The 21,639-nt window shown below is 39.5% G+C and overlaps 3 protein-coding genes and 1 long non-coding RNA gene across 12 annotated transcripts in view; 3 read left to right on the forward strand and 1 right to left on the reverse strand.

Annotated features, from left to right (window-relative positions):
- Nucleotides 1–698, forward strand: part of LOC113108205 (general vesicular transport factor p115-like) — a 14,728-nt gene extending 14,030 nt beyond the window's left edge. For all 7 annotated transcript variants that reach the window (XM_026271085.1, XM_026271095.1, XM_026271119.1 and 4 more), the window contains one exon: nt 1–698. This exon is cut by the window's left edge and continues 582 nt beyond it. The gene's annotated coding sequence lies outside the window, so the exon portion shown is untranslated.
- Nucleotides 699–3,132: 2,434 nt separating this feature from the next.
- Nucleotides 3,133–11,186, forward strand: LOC113108237 (coronin-2A-like). Of its 2 annotated transcripts, none has more exons than XM_026271154.1 (12): nt 3,133–3,366; nt 5,135–5,335; nt 6,264–6,380; nt 6,501–6,650; nt 7,574–7,753; nt 8,022–8,138; nt 9,112–9,216; nt 9,293–9,389; nt 9,561–9,673; nt 9,755–9,845; nt 10,125–10,294; nt 10,370–11,186. In XM_026271154.1, exons 2-12 carry the CDS (start codon nt 5,135–5,137, stop codon nt 10,499–10,501), a joined length of 1,473 nt encoding a protein of 490 aa, XP_026126939.1. In that variant the 5' UTR covers nt 3,133–3,366; the 3' UTR covers nt 10,502–11,186. The 2 variants fall into 2 exon arrangements, with proteins under 2 accessions (XP_026126939.1, XP_026126930.1); XM_026271145.1 differs by having other exon boundaries at nt 3,134–3,366; nt 9,109–9,216.
- Nucleotides 11,187–12,852: 1,666 nt separating this feature from the next.
- Nucleotides 12,853–16,735, reverse strand: LOC113108254 (acidic leucine-rich nuclear phosphoprotein 32 family member B-like). Of its 2 annotated transcripts, none has more exons than XM_026271186.1 (7): nt 16,502–16,735; nt 14,183–14,332; nt 13,973–14,095; nt 13,639–13,825; nt 13,476–13,567; nt 13,360–13,405; nt 12,853–13,274 (listed from the first exon to the last, which is right to left on the reverse strand). In XM_026271186.1, the coding sequence occupies exons 1-7, from the start codon at nt 16,553–16,555 to the stop codon at nt 13,204–13,206; spliced, it is 723 nt and encodes a 240-aa protein (XP_026126971.1). In that variant the 5' UTR covers nt 16,556–16,735; the 3' UTR covers nt 12,853–13,203. The 2 variants fall into 2 exon arrangements, with proteins under 2 accessions (XP_026126971.1, XP_026126962.1); XM_026271177.1 differs by having other exon boundaries at nt 12,853–13,277.
- Nucleotides 16,736–18,593: 1,858 nt separating this feature from the next.
- On the forward strand, nt 18,594–20,779 carry LOC113108266 (uncharacterized). The gene is made up of 3 exons (XR_003292769.1): nt 18,594–18,711; nt 19,707–19,817; nt 19,937–20,779. It is a non-coding gene; the product is annotated as an uncharacterized LOC113108266 (long non-coding RNA).
- The last annotated feature ends 860 nt before the right edge of the window (nt 20,780–21,639 follow it).

A 21,639-nucleotide genomic window follows, 5' to 3' on the forward strand; every position in this document is an offset into this window, starting at 1 on the left:
CAGAATAAACGACAGAAATGCTTGTGTGTGGTGTCTTGCGTGTACAGCTGTATTTGAGGATGTTTGCGATGCTGATAACTTCAAATAGAATTTTTTGAAATGTATTCATGGTCATGTTTGAAAATGAGTTATCTAGTGGTTAGGGTTAGGGTTAAAAATTCTTCAGAAAACACTGTCTGAGGGAGAAAAACCCTGCTGTAGTATAATTAAATATTTGCTGTGTACGCTACAGTTAAAACATTTAGAATCACATCATTTTATGTTCTGAAAAAAAAAAGGTAGCACTAAAATCAAGTCAAAAGAAATAGACTAAAATTAATGTTTGTATGGCTCTTTCTGCACTGAATCCCCTGGACTGTGGACGTTTGGTGGGTTTCTATCGAACACAGAACAGCATTATTATTCTGCATCATTCATGATCATACATCAGTGTAAATGAATGAGTAGAATAGAGTATAGATGTTTGAAGAGAGATTGACTCAGCAGTGCGGTTCTAACTCTGACCAGCAGGGGGACACGGGCCAGATCTTTTGATAACACTTTACAATAAGCTCCTATTAGTTAACATGAGTTAATGTATTAACAATGAGCGATAGCTTTATCGCAGTATTAAAAAAGCTTCAGAGTTATTTTTCAATGTTAGCTCGTATTAACTAATACTTATGTGATGTCAGTAAATTAAAACTTTTTTTTAAAGTGAATTTTATTGTTTATTATGTTTAGACAGATTACCTGTGATATATTTATTGTAAATGCCTTCAACACACATCTGTAAAATGAAGGAAATGATCTTGAAATCATCATTCCTCCAGTCTTCAGTGTCACGTGATCTGATATGATGATTAACTGCTCTGTTCTGCTCATTTGTGTGCGGCACATCCCTGCTTTGGGAAACATATTGATCTGGTTTCAGGTTTCATGAGCTCTTCTGATTCTCTAGTGTTCTGCTGAGCAGATGCTGTATTGTACAGATTCAGGATATAGTTCCCCTCGTGTACGCAGGTGCACCTCTCACGAATACAGCAGATACTCATCAGTTATATAAACACTTTATCTTTGGATCTATTTAGTGGCTATTATTTAATATACAATGCCATATTAATATAAAACCTATAAAAAGAGTACAGACTCATGCCTCACTTCTCTTTCAGCATCAGTTTGGAGGAGAATTATTCAGACTAATGTTCATGTGTTGTGAAACAGACTGGGCTGGAGATGTTTCTCTCTTTCAGGACCAGCCACAGAAGCCTGCTTTTCTCTTAACAGGGAAATTCAAATGCAAGCTTTGAAAGTCAAATTGAATGTTCCCACTTTTTAAGAGAGAGAGAGGGGGGAAAGAAAGAAAGAGCAATGCAAATGAGCCCCGTCCTTCAGCTTTTGTGCACATTTGTCTTTACTCAACACATGCATCATTGCATTATATCATGCTGTTTTATTTATTTAATAATCACATTTACTTGATTTATTTAATAATCATATCATTACACGTACACTGACATGTTGAAAGCTAGCTGTGATCAAGCTTTTATTGCTTTCACGTCACTGGCTTATTTTGGGACTTTAGGGTGTCAGTCAACAGAGATCTTGTGTTGGTGCAATAAAGCAATAAAGTTGCTCGTTTTTCTCATTATTTGTTCAAGGTATGCACTCCTGTCCTCATTCCTGATCAAACTTCACCTAAAGACCTTTTTTGCAAGAGTGAAGAGACAGGATAAACAAGCTCCCAGAGACATTCATCATCTCTTTCTCAACGTTTTAGGAGTAATTAGCGTAACAACAGTCGATGACAGTGATTCAGTGAGGTCTCGGTGGCACAGAAACTGAGACCAGGTGGTGTTTGGTCAGAATGCAGGTCTTCCCATTCAAGATCACACACCTGTCCGGACTGAAGGAGGTTTCCTCGTCAGTATGATGTCTGTCATCTCTGTACATGCTCTTCAGTCTTTTAGAAAGATGTATGTCGAGCTGCTCAGTCATTTCTTGAGAACAGAGACTGAATCATCACTGAAGGAAGTGTGAACTTCAGCCATTCCTGTCATCTTATGCCTCGCAGGTGTTCAGTTTCTAACTTACCTTTCAGGTGAAACTTGAACTCATCTGATAGAAGTGATAATTCTCCAATCTCTGTCTGCTGTTTCAGAATAAAGCTGACCTGTGTGTGTGTGTGTGTGTGTGTGTTGCATCCAGTAACTCTCCCACTTGTTTGACTCCAGTGGGTTTGTTTCGCCCTGCTTTTTTACAAAGCCTACACATATTTCTCCTCTGTACTCAGATATTACTTGATAATGCCGGAGCTTTCCTTGTTGTACAGTCACACGGAAACACAGCTTTGACTTCCGCTCAGGTGAAACGTCTGAGACAGATTCAGACTTGAATACCACAAAGAATGGGTGATATGTCAAATATTCATGATGCATTCTGTTAGAAAAGATAAAGAAGCAAAGCACGCACATCAGAAAGAATGAAGAAGCTATAAGAGCAAAAATATAAAGATATATAGAAGGAAAGTCATTACTACACTACAGCTCCGTAGAAGAAATAACTGATGATCCCAACCAATTAAGCAAAGTTGTGAATATTGCAGTGATTGAATCCTTTCATGCATTTTAATAAAAGTTGATACATTTGGCTGTTTATTAGAATTTTAAATAACACTTTATTTTAAGGACAGATTCTTATTAAGTAGTTACTTATTACGCATGTATATAACTAACATATTAGCTGTTTATTAGTACTTATAAAGTACTTTATTATTCTACATGAGCATACTTTAGTACCTTAATCTTAAACACAACACCTAAACCTAACAACAGCCTCACTAACTGATAACAAGCAGCACATTAGGAGTTCAGTGAGACTGAAGATGTATTTCAAGTGAGATCTGGATCTGTGTTTTGATAAAGCCATGCATAGAAATAATTCAATAAACAACATTTCTGTAAATGCAATCTCAAAGCAAATGCATGAATGTAGAATATGCATTAAACTGAAGACATTGAGACGTGTTATCACTGTAGCTGCAGCTATTAATGTTCAGGAAATCAGTGTGACGAGTTTGTCCTGTGTTTGCTTCACACCTGGCCCTCGGCTGGGAGGTGCCGCCTGTTTAGGGAGTGTGCACATGATCTCTTACCTGCTTGGGCTCACACACACACACACACACACACACATTCACTGAGGCTGCAGGACAGAAGTTTCACATCTTCTGCTTTTCTAACTGCCTTTACGTGGATTTCTTCCTTCTTTGTCTGTGATGTTTTTCGACAGACCTGAAATGGACTGACTCTGCCTGTGGATATTTCTGCTCTTTTATTTCTGCGTCTTCTCTGTTTTCTCTCAGGTGTTGGTGTGCTCAGCACAGACAGGGTGAGTAGTTTCCACAATGACATTAACATCACACTGATTCAGATAAATGACCCGTTGAGATCTTCAGAAACTATGAGTCCATTTCAATCCGGATGGGGTTCGGAAAGATGGAGGATGTTATACTATACTATTATTTATAAACTGTTACTGTTGTTTTTATTACTATTTGCATTCATTTTTTACCTGTGTTATTTAGAAATTTATATAAAGACGCTGTTAATTAATGTTAATGTTGAGCTTCATCCAGAAAGATGAATTGAAGTGCCATGCTCCAGATTCTGTCTGGATGACGTCATGTTTAGTTATCCTATATTCATGCTTCAAACATTAATAAGAAGGTTGTGGTATTGTTATGATTATTTTTATATCTATTGTTGGCATCCAGCACACCCATCCATCCATCACTCCGTTAATCATTACACCGGTCTCGAACAACTCAAACATACACCTGTCACAGAAGCATTAGCTCATATATTTCATATGCTCTTAACTTGATTTCAGTGTGTTTTAGTATGGATTCATGTTCAAAGCTGCTTGATAAATCATCAGACACAGAATATACACACATTCTCATTCCAGGATGCACTGCGTTTAAAGGGAAGCTGGAGATGTTCCTCTCGGGTGTGTGTGAATGTCTTGGTGTACAGCAGTTGATTGTGCAATCAACATTTTTTGGTTTCAGTTCCAGTCAGACGGCTATAAACTGTCGGATCTGTAACTCTTATCTGTTTCTGGCTCTCTTCAGCTGCACTCAGCTCAGATATGTGAATCCACTTGTTGGAACACCTGATTTTATTTTGACTTTCTGCAGTTTGATCTTCCTTTTCTGTCTAGTACTTGGGAACTTTATCCTTCAGTCATAACCTGTCACACTGTTTTCACAAAGCATTTATCTGTGCAGTCATCAGAGCTGATGCTAACGTCTCTGACACAGTTCTGTTTGTGAAAGAGCTGGAAGTTGCATAGTGAGGTGGATGGTAACATCCCATGTAGAAATCTCTATTAGTATTGGTAAAACATTAGCTGTTAACTGTAATAACCTACCAGGGCTTGATGGATATGTGTAGATATTTTTGAATGATACTAGAATTCTGTGCAACTTTCTGTGAAATTGTGCAGTCTAATGATAATTGATTAATTTGTAGAACTTTGGTTAATTTTAACTTTTCCTTAATCAAAGAGAAAATATGAAAAAAAAAAGTATATCATGGTTTCCGCAAATATATTCGTCAGCTGTTTTCAACACTGATAATAATCAGAAATGTTTCTTGAGCAGCAAATCATCAGTTAGTAATGCTAACCAACCAATTCCTGACCCCCAGGACAAACTCTTTTGGAAATGATTTGCATGGCTTTGAAGTTACAACGATTGCAGATTAGATTATTAAAGCAAATAATATATAATGAACTGATGAGAAATGCTCCCAAGCAGGAGTCGACCGATTATCGGCACCGATATTAAGCTTTTTTGTGGTTATCGGTAATTTTCAAAAACAATTTGCTGCTAAAATAATATAAAAGCATTTAAAGGAAGTTTTTGTCCTTATTATTCTTAATTTTATATATATATATCGGTTCAAAATATCGGTTATCGGCCTACTTGATCAATAACAATCGTCATCTGCCCTGAAAACCCCTTCTAATCTTCTTACACAGAAAAATACTCTTTCTACCCAGATCTTTCATGAGAGCCACTTTTAGATATTTTTAAAGTCTAAAAAATTGTGATGCAAGTTTTTTCTCTGTTTTGTCTTCTGTTTCAATCCAGATGACATGGCGTCCTCAGTACCATAGTTCCAAGTATCGCCACGTTTTTGGGAAGCCGGCCTCTAAAGAGAACTGCTACGATGGCGTCCCCATCACCCAGAGCGTCCATGACAATCACCTCTGTGCCGTCAACCCTCGCTTTATCGCCGTCATCACCGAATGTGCAGGGGGCGGAGCCTTCCTGGTGCTGTCCATCAATCACGTGAGTCAAACACACTCATGTCTGTGACTAGCACTGATACTGTATGGACTGTGAGTAATGTGCTTTTAACACACGTTCGATTTTCACACGGGTTAACTAGCTTCTTTTATTTTACAGCCTTATGTACGAAAATAGCTTCTCACACTCTATCTTTCTGTAACACACACACACACACACACACACTCCTGCACGTGTACCTGTTCTGACACACTCTAGCTCTCCGTGTCATTTTATTGGTGTGTGTTCACTCGTTACCTCACTTCTCAAGAATGGCATGAAGGCCTTGAGGCATCTTTCTGTATCATCGGTCTCTTCTCCTTCCCCCAACACCGAAGCTTGTAAAAAGTGCTTTTCTGTTAATGCTAACTTAAGTGGGGTTTTGTTAGAAGTGGAGATTGGGATGTGCACACAAGATTGTCCTCTTTTAACTAACACAAATCCCTGGGCCAGATATAATGAAATTTTTAATTCATGACGTTTGTTTGTGTCAGCAAAATATTTCAGTGTTTGTTAATGACAAAACATCCTGCAATGATGCTGATGAAGTCGACAAACACGTAATGTAAAATGGTCTGACCGCACATAACAGGTTCATGCATGTCATTAGTGTGACGTTACTGTTTTTGGGCTAACAGATGATGTTCTCCTTGTTGAGACTTGTGTCATTAGCAAACACATTTCTATGCTATGACTCTTAATTCAGATTATCACACAGTCCTGTTTCAGTCGAATCTGTGTAAAAGACACTGAGAGATTGAAGTGTTCTCAACCATGTTTTAACATATAATTAGTGAGATTTATGTTTAATATATATATATATATATGATGGTAAAGCTGAATATTCATTCCTCCAGTCTTCAGTGTCACATGATCTTCAGAAATCTTTCTTCATTGCTGATTAACTGTGTGTTGTTGTGTGTGTTCTCAGACTGGGAAGGTAGACCCTCATCATCCAAAGGTTTCTGGTCACAGAGGCAATGTACTTGACATCAAATGGAATCCGTTTAATGACTTCAGGATAGCGTCTTGTTCAGAGGACACCACAGTAAGTCCCTCACACATCTGATGATCTCATGTCCTGCTGTCCACCTTCAGTGCAGTAGCTTGCATGTTTCTGATACCTCCGAACTACAGCGTGTCTTGTGTGGTCATGTTTGCTGTTCAGGTGAAGGTCTGGGATATCCCTGAGCATGGAGCTCTGAGGAAAATCACGGTGCCTTGGAAAGAGCTTCAGGGTCATTCCCGCCGCGTCAGCCTCATTGAGTGGCATCCCACCGCCAACAACATCATCTTCAGCGCTGGATACGACTACCAGGTGCTTAAACTGGACACATATTTGTCATGGAATGAAGACAGACAGGATTTCAGTCGACTGGCCCCAAGGAAGTGTGAGCCAGAAGACATCTGAAATATTCAGAGTGATAACGAGCTCTTTTCACACGTCACCAGACGCACACTATCATGTGTGATCATGCTTCATCTTTAACTTCCTTTCCAGGAGACATAATAGTGGTATTCGTTGAGTGTGCGTCCTTAAATATATTCTGAAAGGAAAAAATGTCTTATATCTCTGAGGTTTGTCCTTCGTGTGATCTGTACGATCCAGCCAATGAGATCAGACTTTTCTTTGTGTCAGGCCAACAATTCAATAAACGAGACGTTAACATTAAGTGATTTCAATTGTAGGACAATGTCATAATGAAAATGGTTCCAAACAAAACCACGTTGTGGATCTCTGAAGCAACACACTGCAGTTATTTTACTGAATGACTCTGTGTTTTTGAACAAATCAGTCGAATAAATGACTCAACGACTCACTCATTAACACAGCACTCTGCTGCCACCTACTGGCGATTCTATTTGTTTTTACATTTTGTATTTCTATATTCCATTTGTTATATTTAAAACATTAATCTCATAACAGTATTTATGTAATTTTTAAGTGCAGTCTAAATGCATGTGTGAGAGCTCCTTAAAAATAAGTGTATAGAGATACTTGGCTCTTTCAAACAATATAGTCACCCTGTTTTATTTGAAGTGTGTCCTGTGTTCTGACGCTTAGCCCCTCACTCTTGTCACTCTTACTGAAAGTATTTGTTTTCTGAATGCTTCTTGTGTTTGGATGCTTTTTCACTTATAGCTGTCTGATTCATTGTTTGAAGTAAGTTCTGTAGGTTCATCCCTGTTTCCCGGTCTGCGGTGGACTATTCCTTTAAGTGTGTGTGTGTTTGTGTGCAGGTTCTGGTGTGGAAGCTGGATGTTCCTGAGCAGGTGATCAAGAACCCTGTGCGCTGCATCTCTGTGCACTCAGATGTGGTTCTGTCCATGTCCTTCAACACAGACGGAAGCAGACTGGCCACGTCCTGCAAGGACAAGAAGATCCGTGTGATCGATCCACGCAGCGGCGTCCTGTTACAGGTCTCCCCTTCTGCTCTGTCTGCTCTGAGGAACATGTTCTTAGCTGGAGCACACTTCATTCCCACACAGTCCATCAGAAGTTCACTTGATTTTAATTAGGAGCATATAGTACGTGTACTTGCACAGAAATGAACTTCCAACACAGCTCTATCAGCTCAAACATTCACACTGTTGTGTCTCTTCATGCGACTCAGAGCAGAACAAGACTTCAGTTCATCATTTCTTATTTTATTTCTGAATCTCACTCAAGTGTAATGTGTGATTTCAGGAGAGCGACAGTAAAACACACAAAGCCAGTAAAGTGCTATTTCTTGGGAACCTGCACATGCTGCTCTCCACGGGTAACTCACTCTATAACCATCGTCAGATTGCACTCTGGGATCTGGTAAGAGCTGCTCCAAATAGACTTGTCCTTCATGAAGTCATAGAGACTGTGGTTATTACCCTGTTACCTATAAAACAAATGATCTTTTAAAGTAATGAACTATTATTTGTGTGTCTGGTGTTTCTTGTTTAGTCACAGTCCGTTAGAATGAATCATGAATCATGTAAAAGACACCAAAGCAGCCATAAATGAGTCAAAGTCTGGATATTACTGTCAGCCGTTCATCATTTCCATCAGATATGAAATGTTTTGCTACGTCCATCTTACCTCGCTCTCTTTCAGAGTTAAAACTGTTGCTTCTGCATTCATTTGATCAAAATGCTGGAAACGTTAATGTGTTAGATTAAAGTGTCTTTTTATGAAATATTAACTATTTGTAACAATGTCTTCTTCACTTTTGATCAATATAATGCACGCTTGCTGACCAAAAAAAGATAATCTTTGACCTCCTGACCCTGAAAAAAAATGTTTGTATTAGTATTTAAACACAAAAAAGATAAATATATTGTTTAGAAGCCATTTAGTTCAAAGGGTAAAACTTGAAGAAAAAAAAGTTTTTAAAAACAGTAAAACTGTTTTATTTATTTTAATTTATTTATTTTTGAGACACAGCTAAAAATGTGACTTCTCACTATGGGGGAATTATCTGTCGCCACATTTCAATATTTGGGATATTCTTGTCACTTTCAGTGTTAAATTTTTTTACCCCAAGCCTAGGCTAATCATGACTAATCAAGATGTGTGTGTGTGTGTGTGTGTCTCTGTGTATGTCTGTTTGTCTTGTGTGTGTGTGTGTGTGTGCGTGTATGTGTTTCTGTGTGTGTGTGTGTCTGTGCGTGTGTGTGTGTGTGCATGCGTGTGTGTCTGTGCGTGTGTATGTCTCTGTGTTTGTGTGCGTTTGTGTCTGTGCGTGTGTGTGTGTGTGTGTGTGTCTCTGTGTTTCTCTGTGTGTGTGTGTGTGTGTGTTCAGAAGAAGGACCTCTCTCAGTCGTCTTATTCCGAGGACTTGGACGGCTCCTCAGGTGTTCTCTTCCCTTTCTATGATCCTGACACACACATGCTTTACATAGCTGGAAAAGTGAGTGTGTCTAACCTGGATTACTAGTGTCTGAGAGCTGGATTCATGGATAACACACTGCTCCTTTCATCTTTAGGGTGATGGAAATATCAGATACTATGAAATCAGCTCAGAGAAGCCATATGTGCACTATCTGACTGAATACCGCTCTCCTGTGCCACAGAAGGGGATAGGTGAGGACAGGAACACACACATCACGACTCGGTTCCCTCATTACAGATCCATCTCAACAGTGTTTAGAAGATCTGAAGCTGGTTCATCCGTTAAAAAACAACACATTCTGATCACACAAAGAGAGTATTCCTCTTTCTCTCATCCTCAGACGTCTTTGCGTTCTCTTCCAGGAGTCATGCCGAAGCGAGGTCTTGATGTGTGTTCCTGTGAAATCTTCCGATTCTACAAACTAGTGACAGGCAAAAGCCTGATCGAGCCTGTGTCCATGATCGTTCCTCGAAGGGTATGAACCTGTCCTCAGATCCACACAGCTCCTGCTCCAGCAGTTTGGCTTCATCAGATGTTCTTGTGTTGTGTTCCACAGTCAGAGTCCTATCAGGAGGACATCTACCCGCTGACCGCTGCGAACCGAGCCGCTCTGACCGCTGACGAGTGGATCTCTGGACGAGACAAAGGTGTCCGAACAGCATCTCAAGACAAGAACTTACTATTAGGAGAAACTTGAGATAGAAGTCTAGTTTAAACATTAGATATTTTTAGCATACAGTCTTAAAATTGAAGCTGCTTCAAAATGTTCTTTAAGCGATGCCATGGAAGAACCGGTTCTTCTTTGGCATCGTCAAGCACCTTTATTATTAAGACTGAGTGCTTTATTGCTGCATATGATGTTATAGAAATAATGGATCAGTGACTGAGAGAATGAAACGGACTCGGTGTGTGTCTGTGCTCCGCAGGTCCTGAGATGGTGTCTCTGAGGCCTGGGAGTGAACTGGACTCGTCTGCGGAGCATTCCCACGATCCAGACTGTCTGGACGGTCCCAGAGCATCTCCAGATGAAGACCGCAGCTCCACAAGCCACATCAGCAACGGAGAGCTGGACTCGGCTCCAGAAACCGAGCAGGAGGTGCGCTGCAGGGCTCCAGACGTCCAGGTGTTGAGTGTTTTCATGCGCTCCTCTAACACCAGTCTCTGTCTGTAGATACGACAGCTGTTGTATAAGCAGCAGGAAGAGATCCGGAGACTGAAGGAGCAGCTTCTCCAGAAGGACACGCGGATTAAACAGCTGGAGCTGGAGATCAGGAACCAGAGAAACTCACGAGACACTCTCTGAGAGAAACCAGTTAAAGCCTGTTGTGCTGCGGTCACTTCACCAGAGTCCGGTCAGATCTACGCCAGCTTCTTTCACAGACACGGTTTGGGGGAAAGCTGCTTGGTTTGACGTCCCTCATGATCCGGCTGAAGGAAACATTCATCTTCTCATCTCTTTATGGAAAGGCATTGCTTGTATGCACAGAAATACTCTACAACCTTTATGAAAGGGTTTTTTAGTTTTACACTTTAGCACTATGCAAACATGTTTTTAGCTTGCGATCATACTTGTTTAAATGTTTATTATTATTATTTTAAAAATGTCTTGAATGAACATGTTTTATAAATTGGGTTATTTGAGATTACTCGTGAATATGATTGTAACAGGGATTTTTTTTTTTGATTAGTTTTCTATTTAAATGGATGAGTGATGTGGCATGAAAGTTTGATGATTATAATAATAATAATAATGCTAAAGCTAATTAATAGAACAAGGGGAGGTTCATAAAGATGCTATTTTAATGTTGTTGCTCAGATATTTACTAAATGTTGACCTTGATTACTGTCTTTTCTTTTTGAATCCTAAACTGATATCAATCTGATGATTTGGGCTCTCAGATAAAAAAAGGCAAAAAAAAAAAAAAAAAAGATGATTTTGGAGATTCAATAAAACATTTGCTACAAATAAACGTTTGCCATAACTCAAACTGACATTATTTATTAATCTTAATTTCTAAACTTAATATAGTTAACAAGAGTTGTATTTGTTAACATCAGTTAATGTTCTGTATTGAACAATGAATAACACATTAACAAATATAATAAATGCTTTAAATATGTATACAGTATATAATGTTAGCTAATGCACTGATGAGACCGTACTGTAAAGTGTTACAGAAAAAAACTTAACATTAAAAATACAAGATAAATATATTTTTAAGAGATGAATTCTAAAAGTACAGTCATAAGTAATAGACACACTCTCTCTCTCTCTCTCTCACACACACACACACACACACACACAGAGAACAGAACAGATGTGGCGCCCTCGTGTGGCTGTGAGAGGAAACACAACCACTTCTCATCAATCTCAGAACGCAATATGGATTTAATTTGTAGTAAAACATATTTTGAACAAACTTGAATTTAGATATTTGCACAAACCTTAGTATTGTGCCTCTCTATCTGGAAGTAGATTTATCATTAAAACAAGCATTTTTGGAAAGGCCGAAAATGGGTTCAATTTTTATATTAGTGCTGTATAAATATGTGAAAGTCACATGAGAGGAGTATGACAGGATCATATGTAGGGCTCTATGAACAGCTCATCACCAGTGCGGTTCCTCCCTTTATACACCAAACACACATTTGCTTAATTGGGTTTAAAAGAACTAAAAAATAATTAAGCCTTAAAGCTGCAGTAGGTAACTTTTGTAAAAATATATTTTTTACATATTTGTTAAACCTGTCATTATGTCCTGACAGTAGAATATGAGACAGATAATCTGTGAAAAAATCAAGCTCCTCTGGCTCCTCCCAGTGTCATATTGCCATTCGCAGTTACAGATCACTCCCGGTAAGAAAACAACCAATCAGAGCTGCGGTCCGTAACTTTGTTTGTGTTCAAAACGTAGAAAGATGTATATAATAAGCGAGTACACCATGAATCCATTTTCCAAACCGTGTTTTTAGCTTGTCCTGAATCACTAGGGTGCACCTATAATAAGTGTTTATATTCGGACTATTTTAGATTGCTTCGGGGGTACCGCGGCGGAGTAACCCAGTACCTTTGTGATTCTTCATAGACATAAACAGAGAGAAGTAGTTCCGGCTCCGATGTTCTTCCGCAAGACGCAAGCAGTTCTGTTTATTAACCGCTAGAGCGTCAAAAGTTCCCGACCGCAATTAAGTATCATCTGAGAAAACATGTGATTGGATTCCAAAGAAAGGGTTTGAAATATTTGTGACTATTTTGGTTTGTCACTGCATTTTGATTGTTATAAATTATTAGTCATAACCATCTGGACCCAAGAGCTTTAAGAAAAAAATAAAAATAATAATAACCCCCAAGTGGTATGATCACTCATCAATAGAAGCGGTTTCCACCACTGAATACGTAAAAAAAAAAAAAAAAAAAATTTATTTCAACTTTTCATCTCACAATTTTGAAATAAAAATGCAATTATGATTCCCCCCCTGCAATTAATAAATCCCAATTTAAAAACTATGTTCTCAGAACTGCATGTTAAAGTGAGAATTATGAGTGTAACTCTCAGATGAACAAGAGCAGTCCTAAAGTGTGCATCTGATGAAGGATCATCATCTCTGATCGTCTCTCAGAGAACTAATGCTCAAAGGACAGACACTGGAGAGTGAGCAAAGCACAAAATGTTATTTTATTTACAAAGTTTTTGTCTTACAGAAAGTAAAAATGTATCTAGGACGTTGATTGGTGCCTCAGGCACACGCTGAAGTGATGCACACACACCCCAGAGCAATCTTCCCGGGACACTTGGAACAAAAACTAAAGGGGGAGGATATCAACCAAAAAAAACAACAGAAAAAACACTTTCAACAGAATATTAAAAGCACAGACCCAAAACTAAACCCCAGTCCCCAAAGTCCCCACAGGTCCTGCCACACGAGCGTGAGGAAGATCCAGAACAGAGCTGAACGCTGGGGTCAGGGGTCACGGGACAGACCAGAGGATGGAAAGATCGGCTCTTAATCGTCCTCATCGTCATCTTCATCATCCGGCTCTCGTTTCCTCTTCTCACTCTTTTCTCCCTGCTCTTCTTCTGAGCGAGAAAAACCCCCCCCATTAGTATTCATAATCACTTACACACTGCAGGAAGCCATGCTCATTCCAATACAACTCACCTTCATCATCATCATCATCATCGTCGTCATCATCATCATCTTCATCCTGAAATAGAAGAACTCATGTTATTAAACCAGTTTCTGTTGAGAGCAGCACACACGAAATCAGCTCGTACCTCATCCTCTGCACTGTCTTCCACATCATCCTCGCATTCAACCTCATCTTCATCATCATCTTCCTCCTCCTCCTCTCCATCCTCTTCTCCATCTGTGTTGAAAGTGATCTGAATGAGCTTCGTTAACCCCCGAAACACTGAACTGACAGCCGGCCCCACTGACCTTCATCCTCGTCATCCTCGACTCCGTCTGCGTCTCCGTCGGAGTCCGAGGCCTCGCGGTCGTCCGTGTCGTAGCCGTCCAGATACGTGAGCTGCGGCAGGAGCCGGAAGACACTTTCCCGGTAATCGTTCAAGTTTGTGACTTCACAGTTGAAAAGGTCGAGGCTCTTCAAATGGTCGAGTTTCTTCTGTCAAAGTGAACAGATCCATCTACAGTTAGATCTTTGGATAGTTTAGAGCTGCACACATCTAGATATGATACGGCAGACTGTAGAAGGTCGAGCGGAGGAGACTCTAACGTGTGAAAGCTGATGGGAACAGAAGTCAGTACAAACCAAGGGCTCCAGCGTGCTGATGTCTTTCAGTTTGTTGCCGCTCAGGTTTAGATGTGTGAGACTCGGGAGTTTCTCAACTAAAACATCAAGATTTCCAGAGATCCTGTTGTCACTGAGCTCCAACTGAGAACAAAAACACACACACACACACGTCAGAACACCCACACACACAAACCTCAGCAGAGCCCCGTCAGGAGTGTGTGCGCTCACCTTCTTCAGTTTTCCGAGCTTGGGGAGATTTGAGACCGAGAGGAGACCCACGTTTATCAAACTTAGAAACTCAAGATTAACAAACTCTGCTGTGAGGCCTTCGATCTTCCCTTCATTTGATCTGCAGTTATCAAGCACCAGTTCTCGGACCTAGAAACCAGCAACACGAGGGTTAAACACACACACACACACACACACACACACACACACACACACAGACAGTCAGAGAGAGACTCACTCTCACATACTCACTCGCGTGCGCACACACTCTCAGGCCTGTCACGATAACACATTTTGCTGAATGATAAATTGTCCAAGAAGTTATCGCAATAAATGATAATATTGTGGTTTCAACTGATATAAATGATAAATGTCATAAAAACGCAGGTACACCATAGTTCGGGCTGAAAGTCCCTGTTGTTTTTGAAGAACAGGGTGCACCAAAACACTGCAGAGTTTAATTTGACTTTTCTTCGTAAATAAATCTTGTAGCAGAGTTACAGCAAGGGTTTTTCGGTGGAAATCCATTAATGAAATGTCCTTGTTGTAGCAGATATCGCTGCTGATGGATACCGAACAATGACACACGCCTCGGGAGCGCAACTGTATGAGCGCTTTGGAAAGAAGGAGAAAACGCACGTGTGTGTGTGTGTGTGTGTGTGTGTGTGTGTGTGTTAACTGGGCGCGTCGACACACGCCTACAGACATATTTAGCTGAGCAAGCCAAATGAAGCGAGTATTAAAATGAAGTACAATAGTTGTGTAAGTACAATGCAATATCACTTGGGACGCAAACATCCACAAGCAAATGAGAGCCGTTTCCCAAATCTGGTCACTTTAGCGAGACGTTATCTCTTTATTCCTGGGACATCTGTGAGAGTGTTTTCAACTCTCTCACACTCACTCTCTCACACACGCACACTCACAGCCTAATAGTTAGAGAGTCGGACTCCCAATCGAAGGGTTGTGAGTTCTAGTCTCGGGCCGGCAGGAATTGTGGGTGGGGGGAGTGCATGAACAGTTCTCTCTCCACCTTCAATACCACGACTTAGGAGCCATTGAGCAAGACACCGAACCCCAAACTGCTCCCCGGGCGCCGCAGCATAAATGATGAACACTGCTCCGGGTGTGTGCTCACAGTGTGTGTGTGTGTGTGTGTGCTCTTCGGATGGGTTAAATGCAGAGCACGAATTCTGAGTATGGGTCACTATACTTGGCTGAATGTCACGTCACTCACTCACAGTAAATGCTGCAGCTCATGGAAGGATCCATAAGAGCAAGAACTCAAAGTTCAGCAGTTTAACATGGAATTAAAGTTTCTAAACTGGGGAGAAAAACAAAAGAAAGTGACGGAGTTGCTGAGAAACTCGCGTGTTTGTGTCACGATGAGAAACTCAAATCCCGCGCGCCAAACTGCGAACGAGACCGGAAGCGGCGTAAGGCTACTCTGCTGCGAAAGACGAAGACGGGGCGGAAGTTAACAGCGAGACAAAAATGGAGAGTTTCTTTCTCGAGAGACAACATGGCGACTGCTCGAAGAACACGAGGAGAGGAAAACTCACACGATACTGTCGTGACTCTGGCAGGATCGTTTCTGACGCGACGTTTAGTCGGTTTTAAAACCGAACTGAAGCATTTCCGCCGGATTGACGATAATCACACGCAGCTTTTAACCCTTTTCTCTCCCTCTCAGATCCGCGTTGCGGCTTTGAACACGTTTGGTTACGGATTACCTCAGAAATCTCTTGAAGATCATCATCGCGAGTATTTTGTGAGTGTTGTGCTCGGTGTGCGCGCGCTGGGAGTAATGGCGGGAACCCGCGCCTCGAGTAACAGTGTAACCAACAGAACACACGTGTTAAATATCACTTTCTTAGCAGTATGAAACTTAATTTTAAATATCAGTTTATTGTAAACGAAAATTCCTATGTTCGTCAGATTAATGTAGTTTATTTTTTGAACCGGCGGTGTTTTATTATTAGAACAGAAGATCTGATTTATTACTTTCGCCTCATGTAAGCAACAAACATGGCCACCGCGGAGACATAAACCATCCCAAACATATTCTTCCGCCGAGGTTCACTCAAACAAACAGATAATGAGCGATTAAGCGTCGTCCAGCACAGATGTTATAAGATGTAATAACGCTTCAGCTTTAACTGAAGTAACGTTTCTCCGTCTGACCGTTTCACATCAACACCGACGAAACCCTGCATGTAACGTTACTTTCTGCAGGGCTTTACACCCATGTGCTCCCCGTACACACACACACACACACACACAGCTAACTTCACTAATGTGATCCTCAGCATTGCTCACATCAGATGGGGTCCTGTTCCTCAGCTCCAGGTGAATCCTCTTCTTCATGTCCATATCGCGCCTCAGGAGTTCGACTCTTTGTTTTCAGGGATTTCTGTTCAGCCCAAACTGTGTAAAGATGTGGAGAATAAGGGACTGTATAATGATCTGAAGCCAGCGAAGTTACTCTGAGAGCAGAAACCATGGAGGAGAATATATACTCGAGAGCGCCCCCGGCGGCGGCCGCGCGCAATGCAGCCACGAGCACGCGCCTGGAGAGCTCGTCCACGTGTGGCGCTTAAACTTTTTGTTTTGGTAGATGTGCTGTGTGTTTTTATTCCATGTAATGTTGTTTATCTTATCAATAAAGTACACATCGGCAAACACAGAGCCCTGTTTCTGTCTGGGCTTCATCATTATCTGATAGTATATCTGTATTTACCTCCTGGACACAGACACGAAAAAAAAATTCACATGGTTGCATTGCTTAGAACATAAGAAAGCAAAATACGATAACAATAATAATAAAAAAAAGATATTACATCCTCTAGAGGGCAGCAGGACTCATTTAAAAATAAATAATAAAAATACATGAAAAGGCAAAAACAATTGATTTAAATTATTTACATTACATTTTTAGGTTTTAGGGTTTTATTATACCTAAACCTGTATAAAGATGATTCTCGACTGTTATGACAGATTTAAAAAAAAAAAGATTTGTTATTATACAGTTTGTGTGTAAAATGGCCATAAACAGGTTTTCTCATTATATACAATGTATCTATTCACTGTAACTAATTTGCATATCGATGTTATCCTGGGGCAACACATAATTAAAAAATAAGTTAATAATTGGCATTTTCATAGTATATAATATTTCATATAAATATTGAGATATTCTTCATGTTCCAGTAACTACAGAGAGTAGTTTTTTTTTTTTTAAATAAGGGTTTTTAGATAATTGATACAATATAAATTATACATACTGTTTACATTACAAATATATTAGATCCTGATGTCTATTGATTGATATCTGGTGTCACTGATCGTGTTTGTCTACATCTCTTGACCAGGTCAGGAGCAGCGGTCAGACTAACAGTCACAGAAACACACGGCTGACCTCCTTTATCTCTTTCTTCTGTCAGTATTGTGCCAAGTTCTCCTCTCTTTACAAAGAAGATAAGAGCACAGCTGATCTCTCCAGCTCTGCAGTAATGTTTCAGCAGATAATGACTCTCTTAGCTGCAGGAAAAGTGAATGTGGTTTCGATGCTTCGTGTTCCTGAGACAGGACACCAACATGGAGAAAGAGATCATGAAGAGGAAGAGGAAGATTCTGACACTTTTCAATCGAGCTCGACTGCCTGAATTTGCTCAGTATCAGTTTATTCATAGTGACTGTGTTGAAGTAAAAAAAATTAAAAAGACAGAGACAGAGACAGGAAGAGGAAATCCTCTGGAAGGGTTTCTGATGGAGGATCTGGGGCCCGAAGATTCGTAGAGTCCTCGTCACTGATGCAGGTGTTTGCTGAAATCTCCTACTTTAGCTTCATTTATACAGTTAAGCATTTGATCCTCCAGCAGATGATGATCTGATGCTCTTTTCTACAGAAGAAAACATTTTAACCAACTAATTTACTGTCTCTAGGGATTTCTAATTTCTTGATAAGTTTTGAACAAGAACAAATGTATATTATAAAAAAAAATCACATTTCCATGTGTATATGATACTCATCAGTACTCTGTCACACAATACAGATATAGTGTTAATAATATTAATAATGCAAATAATAAATGTTACAGCACTTTTGTGCCCTCTAGTGGTTGTAATCTAGAACTTCGCAGGAAAAATAAATTGTCATAAACCTTTAGTTTGTTTGTACAACTGACTATTTAAAATAAAATGGCTTTTATATTTTGTCTTTGTCTGCAGTGAGAGATTGATTTAGAACAGTTTGATAAACCCAGGTTTAATAAATGACCACACACGAAGCACGTGATTAAAACAGCTTTAGAGGCCTCCTAAAACAAAACATCCTCCAGTGCAGTCCAGCAGGCGGCGCTGTGAACACGGAAACAGTGAAGAAGAGCCGCGTTTCCGGTGTTGTTATCCAATCAGGAGATCGTGCGTTTTATTTTGAACGCATCACTGGCGGGAAAATCGATAACGCTCTTTCTCTTCAGGGTTAAAATAAACGGTAACGATCAGAAAAGCGCGTGTGATCCGCGAAGGTAAGAGTCGAAGAAAGAACACGCGCTCACTGCTGTCAGACTGATGTAACCTCGTGACCCCAGCTGTCATGTTTTGTGTATTTTGAATGGGCTTTTGTTTTTTTAGTAATAAATCTGTTCCTTGACGTTTAATATATCCGATTAGTTCTGGGTTCATTAATGCATCCCTGTAAAAGAGGAATGAGCAAAGCTTCTTCAAGAAGATTTAAAAACATGGCATAGAGTCCCCACAAAACTATTTTGATGTCAGTATTAAACCTGTATTCAGTTTTTAATAGTCAGTTTTCCATCAAGAGTTTATGTATTGTATGTAATGTATTACAATATTGTAATGCTTCAAATATAATTGTCATCAAATGTCATTTCTGTCTTAACTATTCCTTTTAATAAAGTGTAAATTAATCACAGTAGAATCAAAGATTAATATCTGATGGAGATAAACATCAAATAATATCTGAATCACACCTGAACATAAAGCACTAAATGCTTATCATTTTCGGTTAATATTTTGTTTAACATCTATGATTTAGTTTTAATTTTATTTATTTTTGTAAATTCAGTTGTGCACAAAAGAAGTCTTTAGATCATATTTAAGAGAGAAGCATGTTTTCGATGGGGGTCAGTGTTAATGTCTGTCAGACAAATATATTGAAATTAATTTATATCTTTGACCAAAAAAAACGTACATGGTTTGATTTGTATAAGAGATATTTTTCATAAAAATTCCAGTTTTGTCCGTTTTTTTTCTTCTACTGAATATTATATTCTAAAAATATATTCTTTCTGGTTTTGCAGAAGCACTCACCCTAATGTCGCTAGACACTAAAAGTGTTTTCTAATGTAAATCAGTTATAGTGCCACAGAGAAGAAGAGTGCAGTCATTTTCAAAGCCATATTCACTGGTATAAACTAAAGTTAGGTTTTAAATGATTTTATAAGTGTAAGTGTTCACTCCGCGTGCTCTGTTTATCTGAATCCTTCTCCTGCTGTTTCAGATGTGTCCTGCAGGAGGCGCTGCAGCTGGAGTCAGAGAGACGCATCACAGCTGAAGAAGACCAGGAGAGATCACAGCTCTGCTCTCTTTCATTCAGCTCTCAAGTGGTAATGTAAGTCAGTTGTCTGAGCTCTTTCAGGATGAAAGAAACTTGAGGAGAATCTGGAGACGGCACACAAACAGCGAGCAGAGAATAGTGTGTGTATCCGCTGACTGTGTTTCCTCCTGCAGCTCCAGACCGATGGATGTCCTTCTGCGTGGAGTTGTGGGGGATAAACTGTGCTGTCTGTAGAACAGAAGATGTGTTTTCCAGTACTGCTGACTACAATCTTTTTAAAGCACTGTGCGTGATCAGATCGAATCCTTCTGTAAATGTAATATCGGTGTGTATTCTCTTGATTGTGTTGAGCAGTATGGCGTGTACATCTTCTGACAGACGCGGTCCTGAACTACACAAGCTCCTGGACTTTACTGAAAGAGTTGCTGTAGAGTCAGAAATGCGTAGATTCGTTTGGTGTCTTTCATTTAAACTAAACTGAAAACCTCTGTAGGCCAATCAGTTCATTTCGTAAGTGATAAATTAGTGTATATGAACAGTTTAATAAATGTTATTGTCTTAGATCACAGGTCTGTATAAGGACAGCAGTAACGTGTGTGTGTGTGTGTGTGTGTGTTTCAGTCTGAACTCTCGAATCACAGATTAGGTTTAAATAGAAACTCTTAATTAAAAGGCTTTTTTAGTTGTGTACTCTGTCTGATTTATGAGTAATGAATCACAGTTCTTCTGATCGTGCCAGTGCTTGTGAAACGTTCAAGCTCCGTGTTCTCTGATGTGTTCTGCTTCACTGATGCTCAATAGCTCCGTCTCTTCTCCTGATAAACCTTCCCTTCGTCCGTGTTAGGACTCCGAGCTCTACCTCTTGCCTTCGGTGGATTTGTGCAGATTCATTCAGTTCGTCACAGCAAGACTAATATTGTGAAAAATGTGATTGTAATCCACAAACACACGACGCTTCCTTCATCTCTGCCCTGATCTCAGAGTTGTGTGACAGAATACATTGCTTAATGATTGTGGTGTCGATTAAAATTATATATATATATATATATATATATATGTGTGTGTGTGTGTGTGTGTGTGTGTGTGTGTGTGTGTGTGTGTGTGTGTGTGTGTGTGTGTGTGTGTGTGTGTGTGTGTGTGTGTGTGTATAAAGTTGATGATATTTGGTCACTTGTTTTTTTTTAATTAAAGAGTTTAAAGAAGTTTTGTGCTGTGCAAAGTTTAAGCAAAGATGAGGTCCTATGAAAATGATCATTCATTTACCTCACCTTTCTTGTAACGTTTTTTTTTTTTTTTGCGTTTATTCGGACAGTTTAAATATGTAGAATCATTGTGAACTTAAAAAAAAAACATAAATAACTGATAATTTGGGTCAAACTGCATGGTAACAATTTTATGACTGAATTACATTTAAAAATGTATGTCAGCTTTCATTATTGTAGTGCTAGAAAACTATTCTTTCCAAGTGTATAATATTAATAAGCTTTATTTTTTTCAATAATATAAAACCAGGAGTAAAGTATTATTTGGGGTTATCTCTCTTAGAAATAAATTTAATTTATAAATAAGTGAAATATGTTAAAGTTTCTGTAAAGGGAAAGTTTAGCTGGAGGATGTTTTTAGCACGTAAATGTTTGGATGGTTTGTGTTCTGTGTGTATTCACCATTAAATTAAAATATGAAATGTTTTCTCAGAACGCAGTGGTTCACAAACGCACCCTTCCTAGTGTCTGACACCCATCAGATTCAGCACATTACTGTTGTTATAATATAACCGCAGTAATACACACATTAACCTGTTCGCTCTCCAGACACTAGCTATAGTTTATCAACCAGCCACTCAGCATTAACCCATGGCCTCAGTTCTGTTATTGGG

This window comes from Carassius auratus, chromosome 1 (genome assembly GCF_003368295.1).
Source record: "Carassius auratus strain Wakin chromosome 1, ASM336829v1, whole genome shotgun sequence".
NCBI lineage: Eukaryota > Metazoa > Chordata > Actinopteri > Cypriniformes > Cyprinidae > Carassius > Carassius auratus.